Source organism: Rhinopithecus roxellana, chromosome 19 (assembly GCF_007565055.1).
Source record: "Rhinopithecus roxellana isolate Shanxi Qingling chromosome 19, ASM756505v1, whole genome shotgun sequence".
In the NCBI taxonomy this organism is placed as follows: Eukaryota; Metazoa; Chordata; class Mammalia; order Primates; family Cercopithecidae; genus Rhinopithecus; species Rhinopithecus roxellana.
The window spans coordinates 70490244-70514382 of record NC_044567.1 but is presented as its reverse complement, the minus strand read 5'-3'; the positions used below and the strand labels follow the sequence as shown (position 1 = coordinate 70514382).

Sequence of the window (24139 nt, the reverse complement as noted above, 5' to 3'; positions counted from 1 at the left end):
CCCAGCACTGTGGGAGGCCGAGGCAGGCAGATAACTTCAGGTCAGGAGTTCGAGACCAGCCTGGCTGACCTGGCGAAACCCTGTCTCTACTAAAACTACAAAAATTAGCTGGGCGTGGTGGCACGTGCCTGTAATCCCAGCTACTCAGAAGGCTGAGGTGGGAGGATCGCTTAAACCCAGGAGGCGGAGGTTGCAGCGAGCCGAGATCACACCCCTGTACTCCAGTACTCCAGCCCGGGAGTCAGAGTGGGACTCTGTCACAATTAAAAAACAAAAACAAAAACCAAGACAGAAGTTCATTTCCTGCACTCAAGACATTCAGTGTTATCTTGTCACTCCTCAGTGTCAGAAGAACCAGTCTCCTTTGATCTTTTTTTTCTTTTTTAGAGACAGGGTCTGGCTCTGTTGCCCAGGCTGGAGTGCAGTGGTATGATCACAGTTCACTGCAGCCTCAACCACCTGGGCTCAAGTGATCCTCCCACTTTAGCCTCCCAAGTAGCTTCCTCTTATCTTGTTGCTCTGCGTGGTACCAATTCCCAAAGCTACTTCAGTGTGGCTGCTGAACTTCCAGCTGTCGTGTCTGCATTCCAGACAATAGGAAGCAAAAATGCATAAAGAGAAAAATGCATCCTTCTTGTAAGAACACTTGGAAATTGTATACATCATTTTCTCTCCCACTGGCCACAATTTAATCGTAACTAGGAGGGAAGCTGGGAGATGTCATCTTTACTTTCAGCAGCCACAAGCCCAGCTAAAATACTGGAACATTCTGGGTTTTTTTTTTTTTTTTTTTAGACTGAGTCTCGCTCTATCACCCAGGCTGGAGTGCAGTGGCGCGATCTCGGCTCACTGCAAGCTCCACCACTGGGGTTCACGCCATTCTTCTGCCTCAGCCTCCCGAGTGGCTGGGACTACAGGAGCCGGCCACCACGCCCGGCTAATTATTTTTGTACTTTCAGTAGAGACAGGGTTTCACTGTTAGCCAGGATGGTCTCGATCTCCTGTCCTCATGATCTGCCGGCCTCGGCCTCCCAAAGTGTTGGGATTACAGGCGTGAGCCACCGCGCCTGGCTCTGGAACATTCTCCCTCCCTCCCTTCCTTCCTTTCTTTTTTTGAGAGGGACTCTGTTGCCCAGGCTGAAGTGCAGTGGCGTGATCTCGGCTCACTGCAACCTCCGCCTCCTGGGTTCAAGCGATTCTCCTGCCTCAGCCTCCCAAGTAGCTGGGATTATGGGGACACACCACACCACCCAGCTAATTTTTTTATTTTCAGTAGAGACAGGGTTTCACTATGTTGGCCAGGTTGGTCTCAAACTCAGGTGATCCACCAGCCTTGGCTTCCCAAAGTGTTGGAATTACAGGCATGAACTACCGAACCTGGCAGGAACATTTTATTTCTAGAGAGGAATCAATTATTGAAGAATTGGCACCCTCTCCCACAGGGAGCACCAGAGCAGTCAGTAGAACACAAAGAATTGGGTGAAAGGGATGTAGTAAAATGGCATGAGCCTGCAGTGGGCAGGGTTTTCTTTGAACTGGGTGAACAGTCTGGCAGTGGTACGAGGACCCTGACTCCCTAGCCTGGGGAAGATGAGATACGTGAGGTTGAGGTTTGAGAAGAAAAGTCGCCACTTGGAGGGGCTGCAGAAGTGGCTCTCAGAGGATAGCTGGTTTTCCATGAAGGCAAGGAGGGTGCAGAGAGCTAGCCTGGAGGGTTCACCAGAGGGCCTTTGGGAGTGGGTGGGTGGGAATGGAGCTGGGTGGGAGTCATCAAGGACAGGGTTACATGGCTACTGGATGAAAACACGGATGAAAAGCCAGTGGACTTGGTCTTGATAGTGTCTGAGGAGGGTGGGTCTTACTTGGCTATTGGGACCCAAACCAGAAACTGCTCCCCCTTCAAAATCCACGAGTTTACCTATCACAGCCAACCAGGAGGTTACCTCGCATGCCATCCTTTGACTTTGGCATCAAGCCCTTAATAAACCTGGTATCTAAGCCTTGGTACCAGCCCCCAAATTGTACGTTTGATACTATAAATCTGAAAGACATACATATATCCTTTCCGAGTGTCAGGAAAGAACATTCGAATGTCAAAAATGATCCGGACCCTCACTCTCCTTTCGCTGCCTGACCGCCGCCATCATGGGTCGCATGCATGCTCCCAGGAAGGGCCTGTCCCAGTCGGCTTTGCCCTATCGACGCAGCGTCCCCACTTGGTTGAAGCTGACATCTGATGACGTGAAGGAGTAGATTTACAAACTGGCCAAGAAGGGCCTGACTCCTTCACAAATCGGTGTGATCCTGAGAGATTCGCATGGTGTTGCACAAGTACGTTTTGTGACAGGCAATAAAATCTTAAGAATTCTTAAGTCTAAGGGACTTGCTCCTGATCTTCCTGAAGATCTCTACCATTTAATTAAGAAAGCAGTTGCTGTTCGAAAGGATCGAGAGGAACAGAAAGGATAAGGATGCTAAATTCCGTCTGATTCTGATAGAGAGCCGGATTCACCATTTGGCTTGATATTATAAGACCAAGCGAGTCCTCCCTCCCAACTGGAAATATGAATCATCTACAGCCTCTGCCCTGGTCGCATAAATTTGTGTGTGTACTCAAGCAATAAAATGATTGTTTAAAAAAAAAAAAAAAAAAAAAAAAAAAAAGATCCGGAGGAGTCCCATACTGCTCAGGGTAGGTTTCAGAGGGAAATCTCTCAAACAGTTGTTTTCCCCATAGCCACCATTTACCATTGTTTCATTATTGTCAGTTTCTTCTTAGGGTGCTGCTCTACCAGGAGCACACAGAAGTGCTCAGCCTCCCCACCCGAGCTCTCCTAGCCCTCATGCCCTCAGGGGTCTGGGATTATAGTCTCCATTCTCAGGGAAACTCCTTTTATCAAAATGTTGAACATTCTACGGAGCCAACTGACTTGAGGTGTACAACACAACAGTCACGAGGAAGGGAACTCTATCCACGGTCCTGTGAGCAAAGGAAGCAACGGACAGCAAAGGAAGCAAAGACAGCCGCCAGCAGGAAGTCTCGACACACTGCCTCCAGGAAGTGAGACTGCAGGATGGTGGGAAGCAGATGTAGTCCTGGTGAGCCCAGCCCCCTTCACTATGTGTGGACCCCAAGCAATGCGGTCAACCTTCATTCATCCTTCATTAAAAAGGTGGGGAGGGGCTATCAAGTACTTTAGTAAGAATTAATTCAGATACATACAAAATGCCTCACACATGCGTGGATTGAGGTGTTATACACAGCAATTGTTTTTAATTCTATTACACATAAACTCCCTGAGGCCAGTGACAGTGCTCTGAAATAATAACTAATCAACAATAGTTAATGGAATAAGAGTAGAATTCCAGCATACAAAATGCCTCACACATGCGTGGCTTGAGGTAAGTGTTATACACAGCTATTGTTTTTAATTCTATTACATATAAACTCCCTGAGGCCAGTGACATTGCTTTGAAATAGTAACTAATCAACAGCAGTTAATGGAATAAGTGAAGAGTAGAATTCCAGCATACTAAAGGGTTAGGATCTAGGGATGAGAGCACCAACCACATCTATCAAAAAGAGAGCTGCTGGGCCAGGTACAGGATTGCAGGTTCCCACCTGTAATCCCAGCACTTTGGGAGGCCGAGGCAGGTGGATCACTTGAGGTTAGGAGTTTGAGACCAGCCTGGGATACATTGTGAAACCCTGTCTCTACTAAAAATACAAAAATTAGCTGGGTGTGGTGGGGGGCACCTGTACTCCCAGCTACTTGGGAGGCTGAGGCAGGAAAATCGCTTGAACCCGGGAGGCAGAGGTTGCAGTGAGCCGAGATCACACCACTGTACTCCAGCCTGGGTGACAGAGTGAGACTGTCTCAAAAAATAAAATAAAATAAAAAGAGCTGCTAATGTAGAAGCAAATATCAGGAATGCTGGGCTCTGAGGCCAGCCCTGAGACAGCCAGAAATGCTGAGAACCTTCCACAAGCAACAGTGCCTTCCATTCAGTACAGTGTAGCACTTCAAGAGAAATCCAGAAAGTTTCAGTTCCAGATGAGAACAATGAGGTGGTGAGGGGCTGATCTGCACACTATTGCTGAATTTGTTTGCACCCCCTAAACTCCAATAATGAGAAAAGGGAGCGCAAAACATCCCTCAGAGCCGAGGAGGCAAATGCATGCCGGTGATCACTGGGTGTTGTGAAGTGGGCAACAGAAGCCCCTGCTCCGACCTCAGGAGTCCTAACTTTTCCTTGTCACTCTTTTCTCTGAACCACATGCTATTTCCTGGGCTGAGAAAGGGAATGCCATGTTAGAGCAGAACCGAAAATAGATACAGCTGCGGAAGGAACATCAGCAGGCAGATCATTGAGTCCGCTGAGATTTTGTATTTTGGTCCTTGTCTGTCCAAGATGCTTTTGGAAATAACATGGGGTGCTCCTGAAAGTCACGGGGGAGAGGGCAGCACACACTCACGGGAAAAACCATGGGACCTAGGTGAGCCCCTGTGGCCAGTCAACAGCTCCCTTCCAGGGTCCAGTTTCGGGCATTGATAAAGAGCTGGAGCCAGGGGGAGGTGGTCAGAGTATCAAATGGAGGGGGTCGCCATGCCCACTGCCAAGGCCTCACGGCCCGCTCAGGGTGAGGCATGAGAGCCAGGTGGCGGCCATCACGGGAGCAGATGCCAGCCACGCCCCCTGGGGACCCATTGGGATTCAGAGGATACTGCTCTGTGGGGTTCCCGTCGTCATCTGCCCAGTGCAGTGGAGCCAAGCCCCTGGCCTCAATCTGAGCTTGGAGTTCCGGAGAAGAAAATGCCACGTAACCTGGGACGGAAGGAGGAGGGAAGTGAGAGTCAAGGTCCTTCACGCCCACCCTCGCCCCCAACCTTCCTCAGGCCTGACCTTCCCCGTGCGCACTCCACACGGGCAGCACGGCGCCCTCCATCCCTCGCAGCATCAGGGCTGGCCCAGGCCCCACACGCACGCTGGCCCAGCGAGACTCATAGCGCCCAGACAGGTTGTGGCGTAGCAGAAGGCCCGGCTGGGAGTCAGGGCCCATCTCCACGGCATCCTCATTGGAGTCGCCTCCTACCCAGCCCAGCAGAGCCAGCAGTTGACAGCCATTACACACGCCCAGGCTGAAGGTGTCTGGTCGCTTCCGGAAGCGCCTCAGCTCACCCCCCGCCAGGGGATGGAAGGTCACAGCAGCTGCCCACCCTAGCCAGGGAATAGGGAAGTCAGGGTGAGACGTGGAGGACCTCGGAAAAGGGAACTGGGAATGAAGGGGCATGGCTGCTCTTCTGTTGCCTTTCTTTCTTCCTTTTCCCTCCCTCCCTCCTTCCTTCCTTTCCTTCTTTTTTTTTTTTTGAGATGGAATCTCGCTCTGTTTCCCAGGCTGGAGTGCAGTGGCATGATCTCGGCTCACTACAACCTCTGCCTCCTGGGTTAAAGCGATTCTCCTGCCTCAGCCTCCCAAGTAGCTTTTTTTTTTTTTTTTTTTTTTTGAGACGGAGTCTTGCTCTGTCACCCAGGCTGGAGTGCAGTGGCTGGATCTCCGCTCACTGCAAGCTCCGCCTCCCGGGTTTACGCCATTCTCCTGCCTCAGCCTCCCGAGTAGCTGGGACTACAGGCGCCCACCACCTCGCCCGGCTAGTTTTTTGTATTTTTTAGTAGAGACGGGGTTTCACCGGGTTAGCCAGGATGGTCTCGATCTCCTGACCTTGTGATCCGCCCGTCTCGGCCTCCCAAAGTGCTGGGATTACAGGCTTGAGCCACCGCGCCCGGCCCCAAGTAGCTTTTTAATGAAAAAATTAAAAATTTATTACCAGCATTCTGTTGGCATGTGGCCCGGAACGAATGTGGCCACTCTCTCCTAGCTCGGTGGAGTGAGAGGCCAATCCCCAGCCCAGGAAGACAGGGCTAAAGGTACCTCTTCAGAAATGTAGGGGAAGGGAATGGGCAGAAGGCTGCACGCTGACCTTTGGCAGAGCCCAGGACATCTGCATAGCTGAAGCCGCCCACGAAGGCCACACCGCGGAAAGTGTCCAGCCCAATTGCCCCAGAGCAGAGGTCCTGCATGGTCACGTCCCATACCTGCGAAGATGGGGAGGGGGAGTGTGGGTGGGAGGACATGCAGCTGAGGCTGGAGAACCACCTCCAGCTGCCCCCCTGCTCACCTCAAACCCAGCCAAGTGGAAGGCATCAGCCATCTCCCGGTCTCCATTACTACCCTCCTCTCGCAAGATGGCGACTCGGGGGCTGGGACCACCTTGGGGAAGAATAATTGTCTTTGGGCCAGAAAGTTACTTCCCCACCCCAACTCCCCAGACACCTTTTCCAGGGCAGGCCCAGGCATCCAGGCTCAGTGCCCCCAGGACGCGAAGCCTCTGCACACACTCCCTCACCAGGCTCACGGGGCACGGAGGCTTTGGGAAAGGTCGGGGGCAGGCAATAGCTGGGCCCCGTCCGCTCCCTCAGGCCCCGTTCCTCCTCCGCCACACAGCGAGGCTCTGCCTGCAGCCGGTCCAGCTGGAAACTCGTCTCCTCCCAAAGGGCTCGCAGCTCCCCAACAGGCTCCTCCAGAACCACAGCCCCGTTCACTGACACCCGGACCTAGGAAGAGGAACAAATCTCCCTGGGCTAGGAGAAAGGATGGCCCCTCCACAGTGGGAGAGGGATGGACCATGGCCGCCCCACTCTGACTGCCCACTGCACACTGCTCTCTCCCTCACTTCCTCACCGTGGCATGGGGCCCGGCCTCGCCTGTGTGGCCCAGCTCCAGGCAGTGGAGGCCAGCATCCCAGTAACGCTTCAGCACCTGGGCCAGGTCTGGCTCCTGCACCTCCAGCACCAGGCCTGGCTCCTCAGCGAACAGCACAGACAGGACTGGGAGAGCAACAGGGGGAGTTAGGGGGATGCAAGAAGGGCTGAGGGAGTTGGAGCGGGGATCAGGGGAATGCAGGAAGGGCCGGGGCGGGGGTCAGAGGGACGCAGCCAGGGAGTTAGGGTGGGGATGAGAGAGGATGAGGGCTGGGAGGGCGGGACTGAGGATGTTTCATCATGGACATCTCAGGGATGGGAAGTCTCAGAGAGAGGCAGGAACATGGCGGGTGCCAGCCAGTTCCATCCAGTTCAGCTGTCAGAGACACAGCACAGAAAAGCTAGTCGGGGAAGACTCAGGGAAAGGGGATTAGAGGGCACTCCACTCTTTAATATATTGGAGATGGGGTCTGCAGGGTGGAGAAGGCAGCCCAGGCCGGAGACTAGACCCCAGGTTCCTTACCATCAACCCCAGCGACAGGCACATCCACCTGTAGCCCACAATTTCCAGCAAAGGCCATCTCCAGCAGGCATGTGACGAGGCCTCCATCGCTGACATCGTGGCCTGAGCAGAGGAGGCGATCTAGAGGAAGGAGAAGGAAGCTCAGCAACCTCGGGGCCCAAACCTGACAGGCCCCCTCCACCTTCCAGAGTCAGTCCGTCAAGAGCGTGTGTAAGAATGTCGGGGGATCTGAGGTACATTGTCCATTGGAGTCCCTCTTGCCCCACTGCCCAGCTGGTGAACGCCTGCTGCACGCCTGGCACCCCGTGCGCCATCTCCCCAGGGGGCTTCACTCACCTTTCAGCAGCCCCTGGGTGATGCTGAAGGCACGCACCAAGTTCTCAGGAACGTCCAGGTCTGGAGGGTGCTCCCCGAGCTGGGAGAAGCACTGGGCCAGAGCCGTGCCCCCCAGCCGGTGCTGCCCAGGGCTCAAAGGCACATAAAGCAGATGGCCTGGGGAGACAGGGAGGGGTGAGGGGAGGGGGACACCTCAGGAGGACCCGTCCCTGAGGTGCTCACAGCACTGCTGTTCCCAGCACTGCTGTTCCCAGCATGTGGTGAGACGCCCGGACAATCAGTCCCAGAAAACACCACGGCCCAGTGTTGAGATGGGGGCCCAGCACTCAAAGCAGGGGCCAAGCAAAGAACACACAAGGCGGTGGGATGGGCCACGAACATACCTCTCCCTTCAGGATGCTTGAGGTCTGGGGTCACGGTGGCTGTGATGTCTGGGCAGACGGCATAGGCTGAGATGACCAGTGACCCTGTAGAGCAAGGAGGAGTCCAAAGGAATGAGTTGCCAGGCCAGCCCCGTAGTTCCTCCTCCCCTCCCTGGGACCCCCACACCTCACCAGGAGCCCGCACGGTCTCAGCGCCAACCCGAGCAGCCATGCTAAGGGAGTCCTTGCCACCGTCCACTGCCACACCCAGGGCTGCCATCACTGCCACCATAGCCTCACAGGCGTCCGCCAAAGCTGCGCCCTCTCCTGGGAGCTTGGCTGCCCACATCCAGTTCCCGCTACACTTCACATCCTGGGGTGGTAGAGGCACGGCATTAGAGGGGAAGAGAGATGTGGAGAGGACAGGGGTGCAGGGGGACTGGGAGGTTGCAACATGAAATGAAGGGCTACAGATGGATGCCGGAGGGTCCTGAAACTGGGGGCTCCAGGGTAGAAGCTATGGGAGAACTCACCCGGAGGTCCGTGACCAGAGCAAACACCAAGTTGGTGAGGGCTTCAGCCACAGCCAGCCGGGCGGCGACCTTGGGGTCCAGCAGGCTCTTGACTGGCTGCTCTCCCAAGGCTGTGGCAGCCCCTACGAGCTCCTCATGGCTCAGTGCCACAACCGCTACATCTGCCAGAGGAGTCTGCAGGGGCCCCACACACTGCTGCTGGGCCACCAGGCCGCCCACGGAGCGGTCCACCTGTGGAACCAGGTGAGGTTAGCAAGAGAGCAAGGGACAGGGACAGCCTGTGCTCCTGCACCTGCCCCCAAGGGACCCAGGGCGGTGGGAGGCCTGGCTTTCCCCCAGTGCAGACAACAGCTCTACTCAGAAGGTGGGTAGCAGGGAGACCAGGCCGTCAGGGTGGCTGCCCTGCCCCTGTTGCTTCCCCCCAGGGCCAGGCAAAAACCCCCACAGCAGTCTCTAAGGGTGGGAGGGCAGAGGTGGGTGCACGGAGGAAGCAGGCAGGGGGCAGAGGAGGGGTGCAGGGAGGACCTTATTGGTGAGGTAGCGCTTGCTGGCCACAGCGGGCAGCCTCAGAACCCTCTCCAGAGCCTGGCGCATGCTCAGTCCTGGGGGCAAGGCCAAAGGCTGCAGCACAGGGGGCTTCCTCTGGAGGAAGAACTCCTGCAACACAGACAGCGACAGGGAGTGTGAGCACCTGCGGCGGGCCAGGCACACAGGTGACAAAGTGCATGTGAGGTAAAGGGTGGTGTGGAGCGGACCACAGGAGAAACCCATCCCCCCAACCCCACATACCTTCCGAGGCATCTTGCCCAGTACCCATTCGAGCTCCAGGTCCACAGGGGTTGGCGGGGGTGTCGGGGGGGCATCCCCCTGGCCATTTCTTCTGACAGGACACTCCCGATCGTCCACCAGCACTATCTATAGACCCCAGGGACCCCACCCGGGGGGATGAAACTGTGACCACCAGCAGGGAATATTCCTAGAAATCAGGGCACAAATGTGCTTTCCACTCCTTGTTTGGTGTCCGTATTGAGTCCCTGCCCTTCCTTGGCTCCTACATTCCCCAAAGCTTGTTTGCCACCACCTCCCATCTTCCTCTCGTCCCTCTCCCTTGACAGCTCTCCCTCTAGCCCATACCTAGGTGGCTCATGTCTGCCCCAGTGTCTGCTCCCGACTCCCTGGGCCAACTCACCCTTCGGTCTCCAGTGATGGTGCCCACGAAGCAAGCCGAGCAACGTTCACGGGCACTGACACGAGTCAGGAAGTTCCGGTCGGGGGACCTCAGGAGAAGTGCATTTGATTCCTGGTACTCGGCCCCCCAGATTTCCAGGGCATTCAGGGTCGGGTCCCCGAGCTGCACAGCCATGGCAGGGAGGAAAGAGAAGGGCCAGTGGGCACTCCCACGTCTCATGTTGTTGCAAGAGAGATGGGTGGGCGTGGGCTGGGGCTGCCAGGGATGGGAAAATGCCAGACTTCAGGGGATGAGACCCACCTGGAAGCGGCTGGTGTAAATGATGGCTCCAGCTGGGTCACTCAGCTCCTTTAGGACGTTGCCTGGTGAGAGGGTTACAAGGAGAAGTAGTGACCTAGTGGTGTTCAGGCAACAAAGGGCAGTCCCTGATCTCCAAAGGAGCCCCTAATTCTGTGTGTTCCTATGTCAACTGCTGCCTCACCCTCACCACCAATCAATCATCCCACAGCAGCAGGCTTTTACCCTTCCAACCCTGAACCTGTCTAGAATGTACAGAGCATGGAGAATGGGACCCAGAGCTGGGTGGTTGGTTGGAAATTCCTGATACCTCTCCCTAAACCAAACCTGGCAGGATACCAGGCAGGCCCAGTCTCTTGTTCTAATTCCTTTCCTCACCATTGCCACCAGCGCCCTGATCGTGAAGGCTACAGATGGGGTTTCCCTTGGGGGCCTCCACACAAGCCCTGATCACACGGTTCATCTTCTGTTCCATCTCCGGGTCTCCTCGCTGCACAGCCCCAAAGTCCAGGTCACTGGTGTTATCTCCCTGCACCTGGGGGCATATATGGCATAGCTTAGTTCAGCGAGGCTGGAAGCTCCTGTACGCGCTCCTATGCCTGGGGCCCGGTTATATCAAGGATTCTGCACCTTTAGCAATTCCCACTCACCTGCACAGACGAAGCAGCTCCACCTCCAACTCCAATCCTGTAGACGGGACCTCCAACCTTTACAACTTCCATGCCTGTAAGAAGGGAAGGCAGAATCAGAACACCGGGAAAGCCACGAGAAGAGGCCTCGAAAGCAAGGCAGCGTGAGGACAGAGGAAGCTGATGTTAGGGGAGGAGAAGCCTGACACTTTTTTTTTTTTTTTTGAGATGGAGTCTCGCTCTGTTGCCCACGCTGAAGCACAGTGGCGTGATCTCGGCTCACTGCAACCCCCGCCTCCTGGGTTCAAGCGATTCTCCTGCCTCAGCCTCCTGAATAGCTAGCATTACAGGCGCCTACTGTCATGCCCAGCTAATTTTTGTATTTTTTTTAGTAGAGACACAGTTTCATCATGTTGGCCAGGCTGGTCTCAAACTCCTGACCTCAGGTGATCCGCCCACCTCAGTCTCCCGAAGTGCTGGGATTACAGGTGTGAGCCACCCTGCCTAACCCAGAAGCCTTACCACTTGACTGGGTTGATAGGAGAGTAAACTGGTATCAACTACAGAGGACGATTTGGCATTAACAACCAAAATGACAAATGCATGCAGTCTCTGATTGGGTAAATACACTTTGAGGAAGTTACCCTGCTGGGTTTTGCACAGGTATAAAATCACCCATTTACAAGATTAAACACCATAGTAATGTTTGTATTAGCAAGGACACGAAATCATCTTTTTTTTTTTTTTTTTTGAGACGGAGTCTCGTTCTGTCGCCCAGGCTGGAGTGCAGTGGCCAGATCTCAGCTCACTGCAAGCTCCGCCTCCCGGGTTCACGCCATTCTCCTGCCTCAGCCTCCCGAGTAGCTGGGACTACAGGCACCCGCCACCTCGCCCGGCTAGGTTTTTGTATTTTTTAGTAGAGACAGGGTTTCACCGGGTTAGCCAGGATGGTCTCGATCTCCTGACCCTGTGATCCGCCCGTCTCGGCCTTCCAAAGTGCTGGGATTACAGGCTTGAGCCACCGCGCCTGGCCAGCAAGGACACGAAATAATCTAAAGGCTGACAACAGAGACCTGATTAACTAAACTGTGGTATGTCTATACAATGAAAGACTAAGCCACCAAAAAAAGAGAATATAGGAATGTAATGAAGTAATATGACTTCATCAGTATGAAATTATTTCTAAGATATGCTGCTAAGCGAAAAATGAAAAAGGCAAAAATATGTATGTCTATTTACAGTAGCATCAAAAAGAATAAAAACAATTAGGAGTAAATTTAAAAATAGAAGTAAGGCTTATACACTAAAAACTTTTTTTTTTTTGAGATGGAGTCTTGCTCTATTGCCCAGGCTGGAGTGAAGTGATGCAATCTCGGCTCACTGCAACCTCTGGATGCGGAAGGATCCTGAAGTGCAGGGACTCCAGGATAGAAGCTGTAGGAGAACTCACCCACACTCCCAGCACTTTGGGAGATTGAGACGGGCGGCTCGCTTGAGCTCAGGAATTTGAGACCAGCCTAGCTAACCCGGTGAAATCCTATCTTTTTTTTTTTTTTTTTTTTTTTTTTTTTTGAGACGGAGTCTCGCTCTGTCACCCAGGCTGGAGTGCTGTGGCTGGATCTCAGCTCACTGCAAGCTCTGCCTCCCAGGTTCACGCCATTCTCCTGCCTCAGCCTCCCGGGTAGCTGGGACTACAGGCGCCGCCACCTCACCCGGCTAGTTTTTTTTTTTTGTAGTTTTTAGTAGAGACGGGGTTTCACAGTGTTAGCCAGGATGGTCTCGATCTCCTGACCTCGTGATCCGCCCGTCTCGGCCTCCCAAAGTGCTGGGATTACAGGCTTGAGCCACCGCGCCCGGCGGTGAAATCCTATCTTTACAAAAAATGCAAAAATTAGCCAGGCATGGTGGCAGGAGCTCGTAGTCTCAGTTACTCAGGAAGCTAAGGTGGGAGGATCACCTGAGCCCAGAAGATGGAGGTTGCAGTGAGCTGAGATCGTACCACTGTACTCCAGCCTAGGTGACAGAGTGAGATTCCATCTCAAAAAACAAAAAAAGAAATAGGAAAGGATCTGAATAGATGTTTCTTTAAGGAAGACATACAAATAGCTAACTAGCATACAAAAACATGCTCAGCCGGGCGCGGTGGCTCAAGCCTGTAATCCCAGCACTTTGGGAGGCCGAGACGGGTGGATCACGAGGTCAGGAGATCGAGACCATCCTGGCTAACACGGTGAAACGCCGTCTCTACTAAAAAAAAAAAAATACAAAAACTTAGCCGGGCGATGTGGCGGGCACCTGTAGTCCCAGCTACTCGGGAGGCTGAGGCGAGAGAATGGCGTAAACCCGGGAGGCGGAGCTTGCAGTGAGCTGAGATCCGGCCACTGCACTCCAGCCTGGGAGACAGAGCGAGACTCCGTCTCAAAAAAAAAAAAAAAAAAAAAAAAAAAAAAAAAAAAAGACCACCTATACAACAGTGATCCCTTAAGATTATAATGGTGCTGAAAAATTCCTATTGCCTAGTGACATCGTGGCACGCTGGTGGGGATGCTATTTGTAAATAAACCGACTGCACTGCCAGTCACACAAAAGTATACTGCAGACCATTATTGTACATATACTACATAATGTTTCATAATGACAATAAATGACTATTGCTGGTTTATGTATTTACTATGCTTTTTTAAATTTTTATTTTATTTTTTTTTTCAAGACAGAGTCTCACTCTGTCGTCCAGACTGGAGTACAATCTTGGCTCACTGCAACTTCCGCCTCCCAGGTTCAAGTGATTCTCCTGCCTAAGCCTCCCGAGTAGCTGGGATTACAGGTGTGTGCCACCACACCAAGGTAATATTTGAATTTTTGGTAGAGAGGGGGTTTCACCATGTTGGCCAGGCTGGTCTTGAACTCCTGACCTCGGGTGATCTGCCCATCATGGCCTCCCAAAGTGCTGGGATTACAGGCGTGAGCCATTGCACCCAGCCTACATTTTTAATTTTTATTCTTTTTTGGAGACAGGGTCTCACTCTGTCACTCATGCTTGAGTGCAGTGGTATGATCATAGCTCACTACAGCCTTGAGCTCCTTGGCTCAAGCAATCTTCCCACGTCAGCCTCCTGAGTAGCTGGGACTACAGGTGTACACCACCATATCCAGCTGATTTTTATTTCTTAATTTTTTTAGAGACGGGGTCTGACTATATTCCCCAGACTGGTCTCAAACTCCTGGCCTCAAGTAATCCCCCTGCCTTGGCCTCCCAAAGTGCTGGGATTACAGGCATGAGCCACTGTGCCCAGCCAACTATACTTTTTACTGTTATTTTAGAATGTACTCATTCTACTTATATAAAACACTTTTATTTTGGCTGGGCACCATGGCTCACACCTGTAATCCCAGTGCTTTGGGAGGCTGACGCAGGAGAATTGCTTGAGCCCAGGAGCTCAAGGCCACAGTGAGCTAGGATAGAACCACTGTTCTTCAGCCTGGATGACAAAGCAAGAGAAAAAGAGAAAAAAAATCCTGCTTGAGAAAGAAAATGTAGATTAAAAATAATAATAATTAACAAAAAAGAGAAAAAAGTTAACTTGAAAACAGTATGCCATGTTACATGGACAGCAGCTTCATATATCTTATATTTACCACGTCTTTTCTTTTTTTTTTTTTTGACAAGGTCTTGCTCTGTCATCCAGGCTGGAGTGCAGTGGTGTGATCTCCACTCACTGCAACCTCTACCTCCCGGCTTCAAGTGGTTCTTGTGCCTCAGCCTCCTGAGGAGCTGGGACTACAGGCGCACACCATGACACCTGGCTAATTTCTGTATTTTCAGTAGCAACGGTGTTTCACCATGTTGGCCATGCTCGTCTTGAACTCCTGACCTCAGGTGATCCACCTGCCTCAGTCTCCCAAAGTGCTGGGATTACAGGTGTGAGCCACCCTGCCTGGCCCACCATGTCTTGATTGCATTATTTTCTCTTATGCTTAATTTATTCTCATGCTGTTTTGTTCATCATGGCTCCTAAGTGTACGAAATTCCTGGATAATGTTGCCAGTAAGAGGCCGTGTGGAGTGACTGTGTAGTAAGCTATACCATCTAGGTTTGTGTACGTACACTCTATGAAGTGGGCACAGTGGGCACAATAATGAAATTACCTAATAACCACATTTCTCAGAACGAGTGGTCCATCATTATGTGATGCATAACGTAAGCCAACACATTAAAAACTAACCACTGAAGTGGTCCCTAAGTTCCCCCACTGCAGTCATCCTGTGCTGGGGAAAAAGCTGGCTGGATCCAGAGAAAGGTGGCAGGCTCTTACCTGGCTCTGGGGCCTCCTTGCTTATGTGGTCAGCTTCCATGGACCCAATGCCCCCACTAAACATGATGGGCTTGATCCACTCACGCCGCTGGCCGTCTGGGAGCTGGAGGCCCAAAGAGCGGGCAAAGCCTGGAGGGTGAACATCAGAGGGACGTGTCACTCAGTTCCCTCAGTGCTCGCCCAATAGCACAGCCCCTGGGTAGCACACCCCACCCAGAAGCCCCTCTGGGTGTTTGTCGTCCCTCCACACCCCCAGTCTCACCAGCCAACACTGGTTCCCCAAACTTGTTGCCATAGTCAGAAGCTCCATTACTGGCTTCAATGGCAACCTCCAGGGGTCGGGCAAAGTTCCCAGGATACTGGAAGCTTGGATCCTCCCAGGGGAGATTGTAACCTGGAAGGGAAGGAGAGAGAACTCGATGAACTGAATGAACTGTGAAGACAGAGGCCAGAGCAGCCTGCATCCTTCAAGAAGGGTCAAGACCACCAAGGACCACCTGCATGGCTGCAATGTTCCACTTCAGGAAGTCCTGTTTTAGGAAGCCACAGAGCCTGCAGTGAGGCACTGGTCTTCTCTCCACCACCCACACCAGCCTTCCTTTTGACTCTCACAATCAGTTTCACAGGCTTTCCTTTTTTTTTGAGATCGAGTCTCAGTCTGTCGCTCAGGCTAGAGTGCAGTGGTGCAAACTCGGCTCACTGCAAGCTCCACCTCCTGGGTTCACGCCGTTCTCTCACCTCCGCCTCCCGAGTAGCTGGGACTACAGGCACCCATCACCATACCCAGCTAATTTTTTTGTATTTTTAGTAGATATGGGATTTCACCGTGTTAGCCAGGATGGTTTCGATCTCCTGACCTTGTGATCCGCCCACCTCAGCCTCCCAAAGTGCTGGGATTACAGACATGAGCCACCACACCCGGCCAAGTTTCTCAGGCTTTCTAAGAAACCAGATTTGAGGGGCAGGTGGTGATCATAAGACCAATCCAGTATCATGCTTTCTGGCTGAATGAAGGCTAGTTTCTAAAGAAAATCGTGGACCTGCAAAGTCAGTCTGGCCACCTCATCTCCCCAGGTCTACACTGATGATCATAGGTAGTGAAAGGCCAGCTATCTTAGAGCCCTCCCTCCCAGGAAAAGGCACCCAGGATGACCCTATGACCTAAGAGATAAAAGTCTGGTGCCTGCCAGGACAAGGAATCCGGAAGGGAAGGTGGATAGAGAGGAAGGAGATGGAACCTGGAATATGTAGATTTCCAAAGCAATAGCCAGCAGTGCCAGCCACCACATGGGCCCCACGGCCTGTGCACTGGACATCTCGAATCCGGCCCCCTGTACCAGTGGTCGCACCACTAAAGGGGCATACTCCTGCAAAGAGAGAGTGGGGAGAGGTTTGGGTGCCTCAGAGACAAATCCCATCTCTGACCACCCCCCTGAAAATAAGGACAACCAGCTTCCCTGATAATTTTCCCCAGGCCCAGCACAGGGCCCTGGACCTTTGCCCTTCCCTATTCTGTGATCTCACCTACTTCTCCAGGGAACCCAGCTCACCTGTGGGAAAGTTGTGAGTCTCTGCTGTGAAGACAACATGTCTCAGACCTTGCTGTTGCCGGAAACGGCTTGGCCGTGTGGGGTCCTCAGGCCGTAGGAATCGGACTTCCTTTCCCTGGATTGCACTGTGGACATATCCATCCTGGACCCTGCTTCCTTTCTGGGATCTACACTAACCCAAGCAGGGCCTGGGGCCTCCCCTCCCTGGGTCCTGATGCCACCCCAGTCTAGGGCACAACCCACCTGCTGTTATCACAGAATTTGAGGATGTTGTTGGGGTTTGAGGATTTCTGGGTGCTCATGATGGACTCAAACAGTGAGTGCTCCAGCTTCTGCCCATCCACGTGGAGCTGGCCCTTGAAGAACCAGTGTCGGCTGTGCTCGCTGCAGGGGGTGATTCAGGGAGGGGTCATTTCTTAAAGCCCTGTCTTCTCACCAGCATTAAACAGCAGAGTTACAGCCAAATTCATACTTAGATAATAGATCAAAATATATTCCAAAAAGTCATAATCTTCAAGTATTCTGTCATTTTGGATTATCCAGAGCCAAAGTGAAGATAAAACCAAAATTTGAATATAGACTCCTTGATGGATGAGGGGAGCCCAGGCCCTCAGAGACTCAGGGAGGCCCCTAAGCCAAGGGAGAGCCATGAAGGCGAGTCCCTGTGGTCTCTCCCAATATCCATGGGCTCAGGTATCAGAACAATCCCATTCCTCCCCACCTATTGGACTGCGCCAAGTCAAAGGCCTCCACAGTGCTCGGGTTCCGCTGTAGCTCCTGGAAGCGCTTGGTGTAGAAGTCTAGGTCCCAAGAGTCTAAAGCCAGACCTAGGAGACAAATCCAGGATGAGGTGACTATGGAACTCAGGCAGCCACATTCCAGATCTCAGCACCCCTACTGGCCTGTCCTGGGCCCTACACCTCCCTCCCCAGTTACTCACCAAGCTCCTGGTTGGCCTTCTCCAGCGCAAGTCGGCCCTCGCCCAGTATATTGATAGGGCCATTGAGGGGTTCCAGGATGCTCTCAGGGGAGAAACTCTGGATAGGATGGGGGAAGTGCTGCTCTGTCATCCGGTCGTGCAGGGTAGCCAGAGCAATGGCTTCCACCTCAGCCGACGGAGGGTGGGCAAACTAGGGGTGCAGACATACAGAGGGCAAGGGGTGAAGAGTTTAAGAATGGAGAGAAATGGTCCACCTTCCTACCCTCTTAGTCATGCAAGGCCAGCCCACTGCCACCCCATATGGCACTTTTTCTCAGATTATAAAAAGACGCCCTTTCCAGGTATGAATCCAGGCCAGGATGCACAGATTAAGGGAAGCATAGGCTGGATTTCTGCCTCATTTACCCTTTAACCAGGTACCTTCAGGCAGTGAACAACCTGTACAACCACATAGAGCAGGCCTAAAGCCAGGAGCACCTGTCCCTGCTTCTCTCTAGAGTTTAGCATCTAATCTTCTATCTCTGGCCCATCTCCTCCTCCTGATTCCCCACCACCTCACCGAGAGCCGGTAGCGCCGGGTGGTCTCCACACGATCCACAGGCCCCAGCCCAGCAGCGTGACACACTGACACGATGTTGGTAGATGTTGGAGTGGAGAAGTTCAGCCTGAGCAATGGGCCTGATGGTTAGGACTGGAGAACCCCTGGCAGGCCTCAGATGAGAGGGTGGATCCTGCCCACTGCTGTCTGGACAACTTCCCACCGCTATCCCCTCACCATTGGCTTTCAGCCTCAGGCTGGGCAACAAGAAACCTGCTTTCAAAGCTCACTCAAACCAAACCATAACTATCCTCTAGCATCAAAACTATTTTTTTTTTTTTTCTGTGAGACAGAGTTTCGCTCTGTCACCCAGGCTGGAGTGCAGTGGCGCATATCTTGGCTCACTGCAACCTCTGCTTCCTGGGTTCAAGCAATTCTCCTGCCTCAGCCTCCTGAGTAGCTGCGACTGCAGGTGCATGCCACCAGGCCCGGCTAATTTTTCGTATTTTTAGTAGAGACGGGGCTTCACTGCGTTAGCCAGGATGGTCTCGATCTCCTAATCTCGTGATCCACCTGCCTCGGCCTCCCAAAGTACTGGGATTCCAGGCGTGAGCCACCGCGCCTGGCCAAAACTGTTTGATTTTAACTTGGAGTCCAGTTTATTTTGCTTTGAGAACATGTTTTGGAGCAGGGTGGTCTTTGGAGGGACCTACCCAAATGGGGAAAGCACATGCATTTTTTCCTAGGCAGGAAGTAGCAAAGAGCAAAGGAAAAACAAATCTCCCAAGGATCACAAGAGGAAGCGGAGGAAAGCAGGAGAAAGGCGTGGGCAGGATGAGATACTTACCTGGGCCCGACCTCCAGCAGCAGGTCACTGGAGCCTGAAAGGAGCCAGGACTCCCGAGCAACATCATCCAGCAATAAAGGGCAACCAAACAGCCACATCAGCTTCTTCATCTCCTCAGCACTGGGGAGGGCCTCAGCTGCAGGAGACAGGGCAAGGACACCTTAAGACACCTTAAGACATGCCCCCAACACCGAGGCATGTCCCCCAAGAATCCAATGCCTGGGCCCAACCTGTCCAGTTCACATTGTAGCACAGTTCAGTCTCGATGCCCTGCAGCTCTGGCAGTTTCCCTTGCAGTTTCCTTCGAGTGTGTCCAGAGGCTGCCCCCTCATGGCCAGAGGGACGAACATAGAAGTGAAGGACTGGGGACATCTCTGCAGGTGTCCTTTGCTGGAGAGATGAATTAGGTTCCTAAAAAATAACATTAACTGAGCCAGGCGCGGTGGCTCACACCTGTAATCCCAGCACTTTGGGAGGTTGAGGAGGGTGGATTGTCTGAGGTCAGGAGTTCGAGACCAACCCGGTCAACATAGTGAAACCCTGTCTCTACTACTACTAAAAATACAAAATTAGCTGGGTGTGGTGGCAGGCGCCTGTAATCCCAGCTACTAGGGAGGCTGAGGTTGCAGTGAGCTTAGATCGCGCCATTGCACTCCAGTCTGGGCAACAAGAGCAAAACTCCTTGTCAACAAACAAACAAACAAACAAATAAATAAAATAAGATAAAAAAACATTAACCATGGCCTATCTGTTGAATTGATTTCAGATTTCAAGGAAAGTTGAGGTGTTAGGGATAGGGTAGCGGAAAGTGATAGGGACACTTAGAGAAACAAGGTAACCTGAAAAATGTAACCTTGGAGATTTTAAGGAATCTTGTAAAATGTGGTCTTTATTAATGTGGTCGGGAGGTGACAGATGCATGCTCGACACAGGTTCCCAGAGTACATGCACTTTGCTGGGTCCCAGGCAAGGTCTTAGGAACACTGCTGTGAATCAAGACAGAAACTATGTCTGCTCTCACAGGGTTTATATTTTATTGGGGGAGAAAGGCCAAGTACCCAGACATTTCCAGTCCCATGTAGTGAAGGTCAGCGGACTGTGAACACCAATCCTGCACTTTAGGTGTCAGGAAAAATTTCCTGAGAGAAATGGCATCAGCCATGGATGGAATGTTTGTGTATCTCCCTCTCCCAATTCATATATTGAAACCCTAATCCTCAATGTTATAGTATTTGGAGGTGGGGCCTCTGGGAGGTAATTAGGTCATGAAAGTGGAATTCTCATGAATGAGCTACTAATCTCACCAAACCTCTTATAACCTGCCCTTATAAGAAGAGGCCAGATTGGGCCGGGCACAGTGGCCCACACCTGTAATCTTAGCCCTTTGGAGGCTGAGGTGGGAGGATTGAGCACAGGCGTTTGAGACCAACCTGGGCAACATGGCAAAAACCCCATCTCTCTCAAAAAAGATACAAAAATTAGCTGGGTGTGCTGGCATGTGCCTGTAGTCCCAGCAACTGGGGAGGCTGAGGTGGGAAGATCACTTGAGCCCGGGGAGGCGGAGGCTGCATTCAGCTGTGATCAAGCCACTGCACTCCAGCCTGGGCAACACGGTGAGAACTTGAGATCAGGAGTTTGAGACCAGCCTGACCAACATGGTGAAACCTCATCTCTACTCAAAAAAATACAAAATTAGCCGGGCATGGTGGTGCATGCCTATAATCATAGCTACTTGGGAGGCTGAGGCAGGAGAATCACTTGAACCCAGGAGGCGGAAGTTGCAGTGAGCTGAGATGGAGCCATTGCACTCCAGCCTGGGCAACAAGAGCGAAACTCCATCTCAAAACAAACAAAAAAAAAAGGATCTCTGATCACAAAGCTTTTGTTTAATAATTTATTGGTTGATGATATCATGTCATAATTTATTTATTTACTTATTTTCTTTTTCTTTTTTTTTGAGATGGATTCATTCTGTCACCCAGGTCGGAGTGCAGTGGCACAATCTCGGCTCTCTGCAACTTCTGCCTCCCAGGTTCAAGCAATTCTCCTGACTCAGTCTCCTGAGTAGCTGCGATTACAGGCACGTGCCACCATGCCCAACTAATTTTTGTATTATTAGTAGAGACGGGGTTTCCCCTTGTTTGCCAGGCTGGTCTCCAACTCCTGACCTCAAGTGATCTGCCCACCTTGGACTCCCAATGTGTTGGGATTACAGGCATGTGCCACCATTCCAGCCCATAAATTACTTAAAAAAAAAAAAAAAAAAAGAATTGCTTAAGCAGGGCCGGGCATGGTGGCTCACATCTGTAATCCTCGCACTTTAGGAGGCCAAGACAGGCAGATCACTTGAGGTCAGGAGTTCGAGACCAACCTGGCCGACATGGCGAAACCCTGTCTCTATTAAAAATACAAAAAATTAGCCGGGCATGGTGGCAAGCGCCTGTAGTCCCAGCTACTTGGGAGGCTGAGGCAGGAGAATCGCTTAAACCCGGGAGGCAGAGGTTGCAGTGAGCCAAGATTGAGCCATTGCACTCCAGCCTGGGTGACAGAGCAAGACTGTGACTCAAACAAACAAACAAACAAACAAAAAAACGAATTGCTTAAGCAGATCCTGAATTCCAGCAGAACAGCTGACTCCACTCACCTCAAAGACTCCCACAGAAGCCAGGAGCAGTGGCTCACGACTATAATCCCAATGCCTGTAATCCCAGCACTTTGGGAGGCCAAACTCCTGCTTGAGCCCAGGAATTTGAGACCAGCCCTGGGCAACATGGTAAGACCCTGTCTTCATAAAAAATATTAAAAATTAGCTGGACATGGTGGCATGTACTTGTGGTCCCAGCTACTCAAGAGGCTGAGGCAAGATGATCACTTGAGCCCATGAATTTGAGGCTGCAGTGAGCTACGATTGTGCCACTGCACTCCAGCCTGGGTGACACAGCAAGACCCCGTCTTTCTTTATCTTTCTTTCTTTTTTTGAGATGGAGTCTCGCTCTGTCACAAGGCTGGAGTACAGTGACACCATCTTGGCTCACTGCAACTCTGCCTCTCGGGTTCAAGCGATTCTCCTGTCTCAGTCTCCCGAGTAGCTGAGACTACAGGCGTGCACCACCACGCCCAGCTAATTTTTATATTTTTAGTAGAGATAGGGTTTCACCATGTTGGCCAGGATGGCCTCGATCTCTTGACCTCGTGATCCGCCCGCCTCGGCCTCCCAAAGTGCTAGGATTATAGGCGTGAGCCACCACACCAGGCAGACCTCATCTTTCAAAAAAAAAAAAAAGAAAAAAGAAAAAAGAAAAAGACTCCCACAGTGGAACCAAGTGTGCATGAGAATCAGTTTCTTCATCTCCCTGTTTCATGACCTCACCCTGCACTCTTCAGTCAATGATTTTCACACTTCAGCCCAATCCTACTCCAAACCCTTAAAAACCCTAGCCTCAACATACTCTGGGGGATGGATTTGAGGTTTCCTCCTGTCTCCTTTGCAGCAGCCCTATGATTAAACCTCTTTTTCTGCTGCAACCTGGTGTCTTGGTGTATTTACCTCCAGTGTTTTAGCCTAACATTCAAAGGACCTCCCCATCTATCCCAAACTACCTATCCAATTTCTGGTTCCATTGCCTCTCAGCAAGACCCTGGCTTTACTCAACAAACTCTGCTGTTCCCCTAGTCTTGACATCTCAGTAAACAATACCATCATCCAATTTGTTGCTCAAGACAAAAACACAGAAGTCATGCTGAATTCTCTTTCCCTCAGACTCTCTAAATCCAATCCACCAGGAAATCTATTTCCAATCATATCTCAAATCCCTCATCTCTTCATCTCTACTACCTCACTCTAGTTCAAGTAAGACACCATCATCACTCACCTTGACCAATGCATTAACCTCCTGACCACTGCATAACCACAATTCATTTGTCACACATCAGCATAAAGTGGATTATGGCTTCCCATTACACATGGTATAAATTCCAACTCAGCATCCTGGTGTACCAACTGTGGCCACTCTCCGGCCTACCTCTCCAACCCTATCTCACACCATTCTCTTTTTCACCCACAATGCACCAACCACATTAGCTTCTTTTCTATTTCTCTAACTTGCCAAGCTCAGACCTGGAAGGCATTTTTTTCACCCTGACATATGCATGGCTAGCTCCTTCTTGTTATTTAGATTTCTGGTGATTCGCCTTCGTGGAAAAGGCTTCACTAGCCACTAAGTGGTTACTATCAGATGGCCCTATTTTTATTTCCTATATAGCGCTTATCACTATGGGATGTTTTTACTTTTCGCTCTATATTCCCCATTAGAAAAAAAAAAACTCTACGTGGGCATGGGATGTTGCTGCTTCGTTTCCATTGAATTACCAAGGCTTAGAACAATACCAGGGCTTGAAACGCAAAAAAAATTCTAACACTTGTGGACTGACTGAATGAACTCTTGATTCTCACCACTCTTCAGCCCCTCCCCCACTTTCAGGACAGTCTTCCTGAAGGCATTTTGTTTATTAAGCCACTTGATTTCCGTCTATCATTCCCAGTAAAATGCAAGTTTCAAGAGCTCAGAGACAGGGTTTGCGTGCATGAGCGCTGTATCCCAGTAGGCGGCCGGCAGACTTTATGTTAATTGAATCCATGAATGGGATAATGGGGCTAAGTTTACAAGGGGGTCGGCCATGCCTGGGGTCTGCAGAACGCACGCAAGATAGGATGAATGGACGCCTCCACTAAAGCAAATGGGCGGGCACCAAGTAGACACAGCTCAGCCTGGGGGGGATATTGAAGGGGCCAGACCAGGCTTGGGCTAGATGACAAAAGGCTGCACCTGGAGGAGGTTCCAGGTCCGAACGCGGTAAATATACTCACGTGGAAGACGCACTCGGGGCCACAGAGTACCTCGAATCGTCGCGCGCGCTTGTTACGTCATCCACGTGCGCCGCGCGCAGAGACTGGACCTGCCTGCGCCGGGGCGACTACGCCCCGCCCACTTTTCCCAGCCGGCACGCAAAATTCTAGGTTCTTGGAGGGGAGAGGTTTATCCCCAGGTGGTTTCTCCCAAAAATCTGTCTTGAATTGACGTTTGTGAAAATACATTCTGTTCCCCATCCCCGCGGGGACAGTTAAGTAATGACATCAGTTACTTAAGGCCGTAACGCAAGCATGTGAAAGGTGTACTTTGGAGGCATTACGAGGAAGCGCTTCTCTGCTTGGCAAGATCAAGGTGACTGAAAGATGCTTAGAAGTCATCCATCAGGCAGGCTGTGTTTGAGTTCCTGAGCTCTCCCACCCCATCCATGTGAAGGCCTGCGGGATGCCGGA

At 51.7% G+C, this 24139-nt stretch overlaps 1 protein-coding gene and 1 pseudogene across 1 annotated transcript; one reads left to right on the top strand and one right to left on the bottom strand.

Annotated features, from left to right (window-relative positions):
* Nucleotides 1–1337: 1337 nt before the first annotated feature.
* On the top strand, nt 1338–2637 carry LOC115894894 (annotated as a pseudogene).
* A 1231-nt stretch (nt 2638–3868) lies between these two features.
* Nucleotides 3869–23730, bottom strand: PFAS (phosphoribosylformylglycinamidine synthase). The gene is made up of 28 exons (XM_010362430.2): nt 23687–23730; nt 19050–19230; nt 18820–18955; nt 17994–18099; nt 17435–17624; nt 17216–17321; nt 16738–16878; nt 16495–16619; nt 16183–16311; nt 15207–15338; nt 14945–15073; nt 10653–10726; nt 10381–10537; nt 10006–10067; nt 9706–9867; nt 9306–9431; nt 9042–9173; nt 8517–8747; nt 8176–8356; nt 8005–8088; nt 7622–7777; nt 7286–7405; nt 6743–6888; nt 6408–6615; nt 6180–6271; nt 5982–6096; nt 4906–5220; nt 3869–4827 (listed from the first exon to the last, which is right to left on the bottom strand). The coding sequence occupies exons 2-28, from the start codon at nt 19189–19191 to the stop codon at nt 4517–4519; spliced, it is 4008 nt and encodes a 1335-aa protein (XP_010360732.2). The 5' UTR covers nt 19192–19230; nt 23687–23730; the 3' UTR covers nt 3869–4516.
* Nucleotides 23731–24139: the final 409 nt, after the last annotated feature.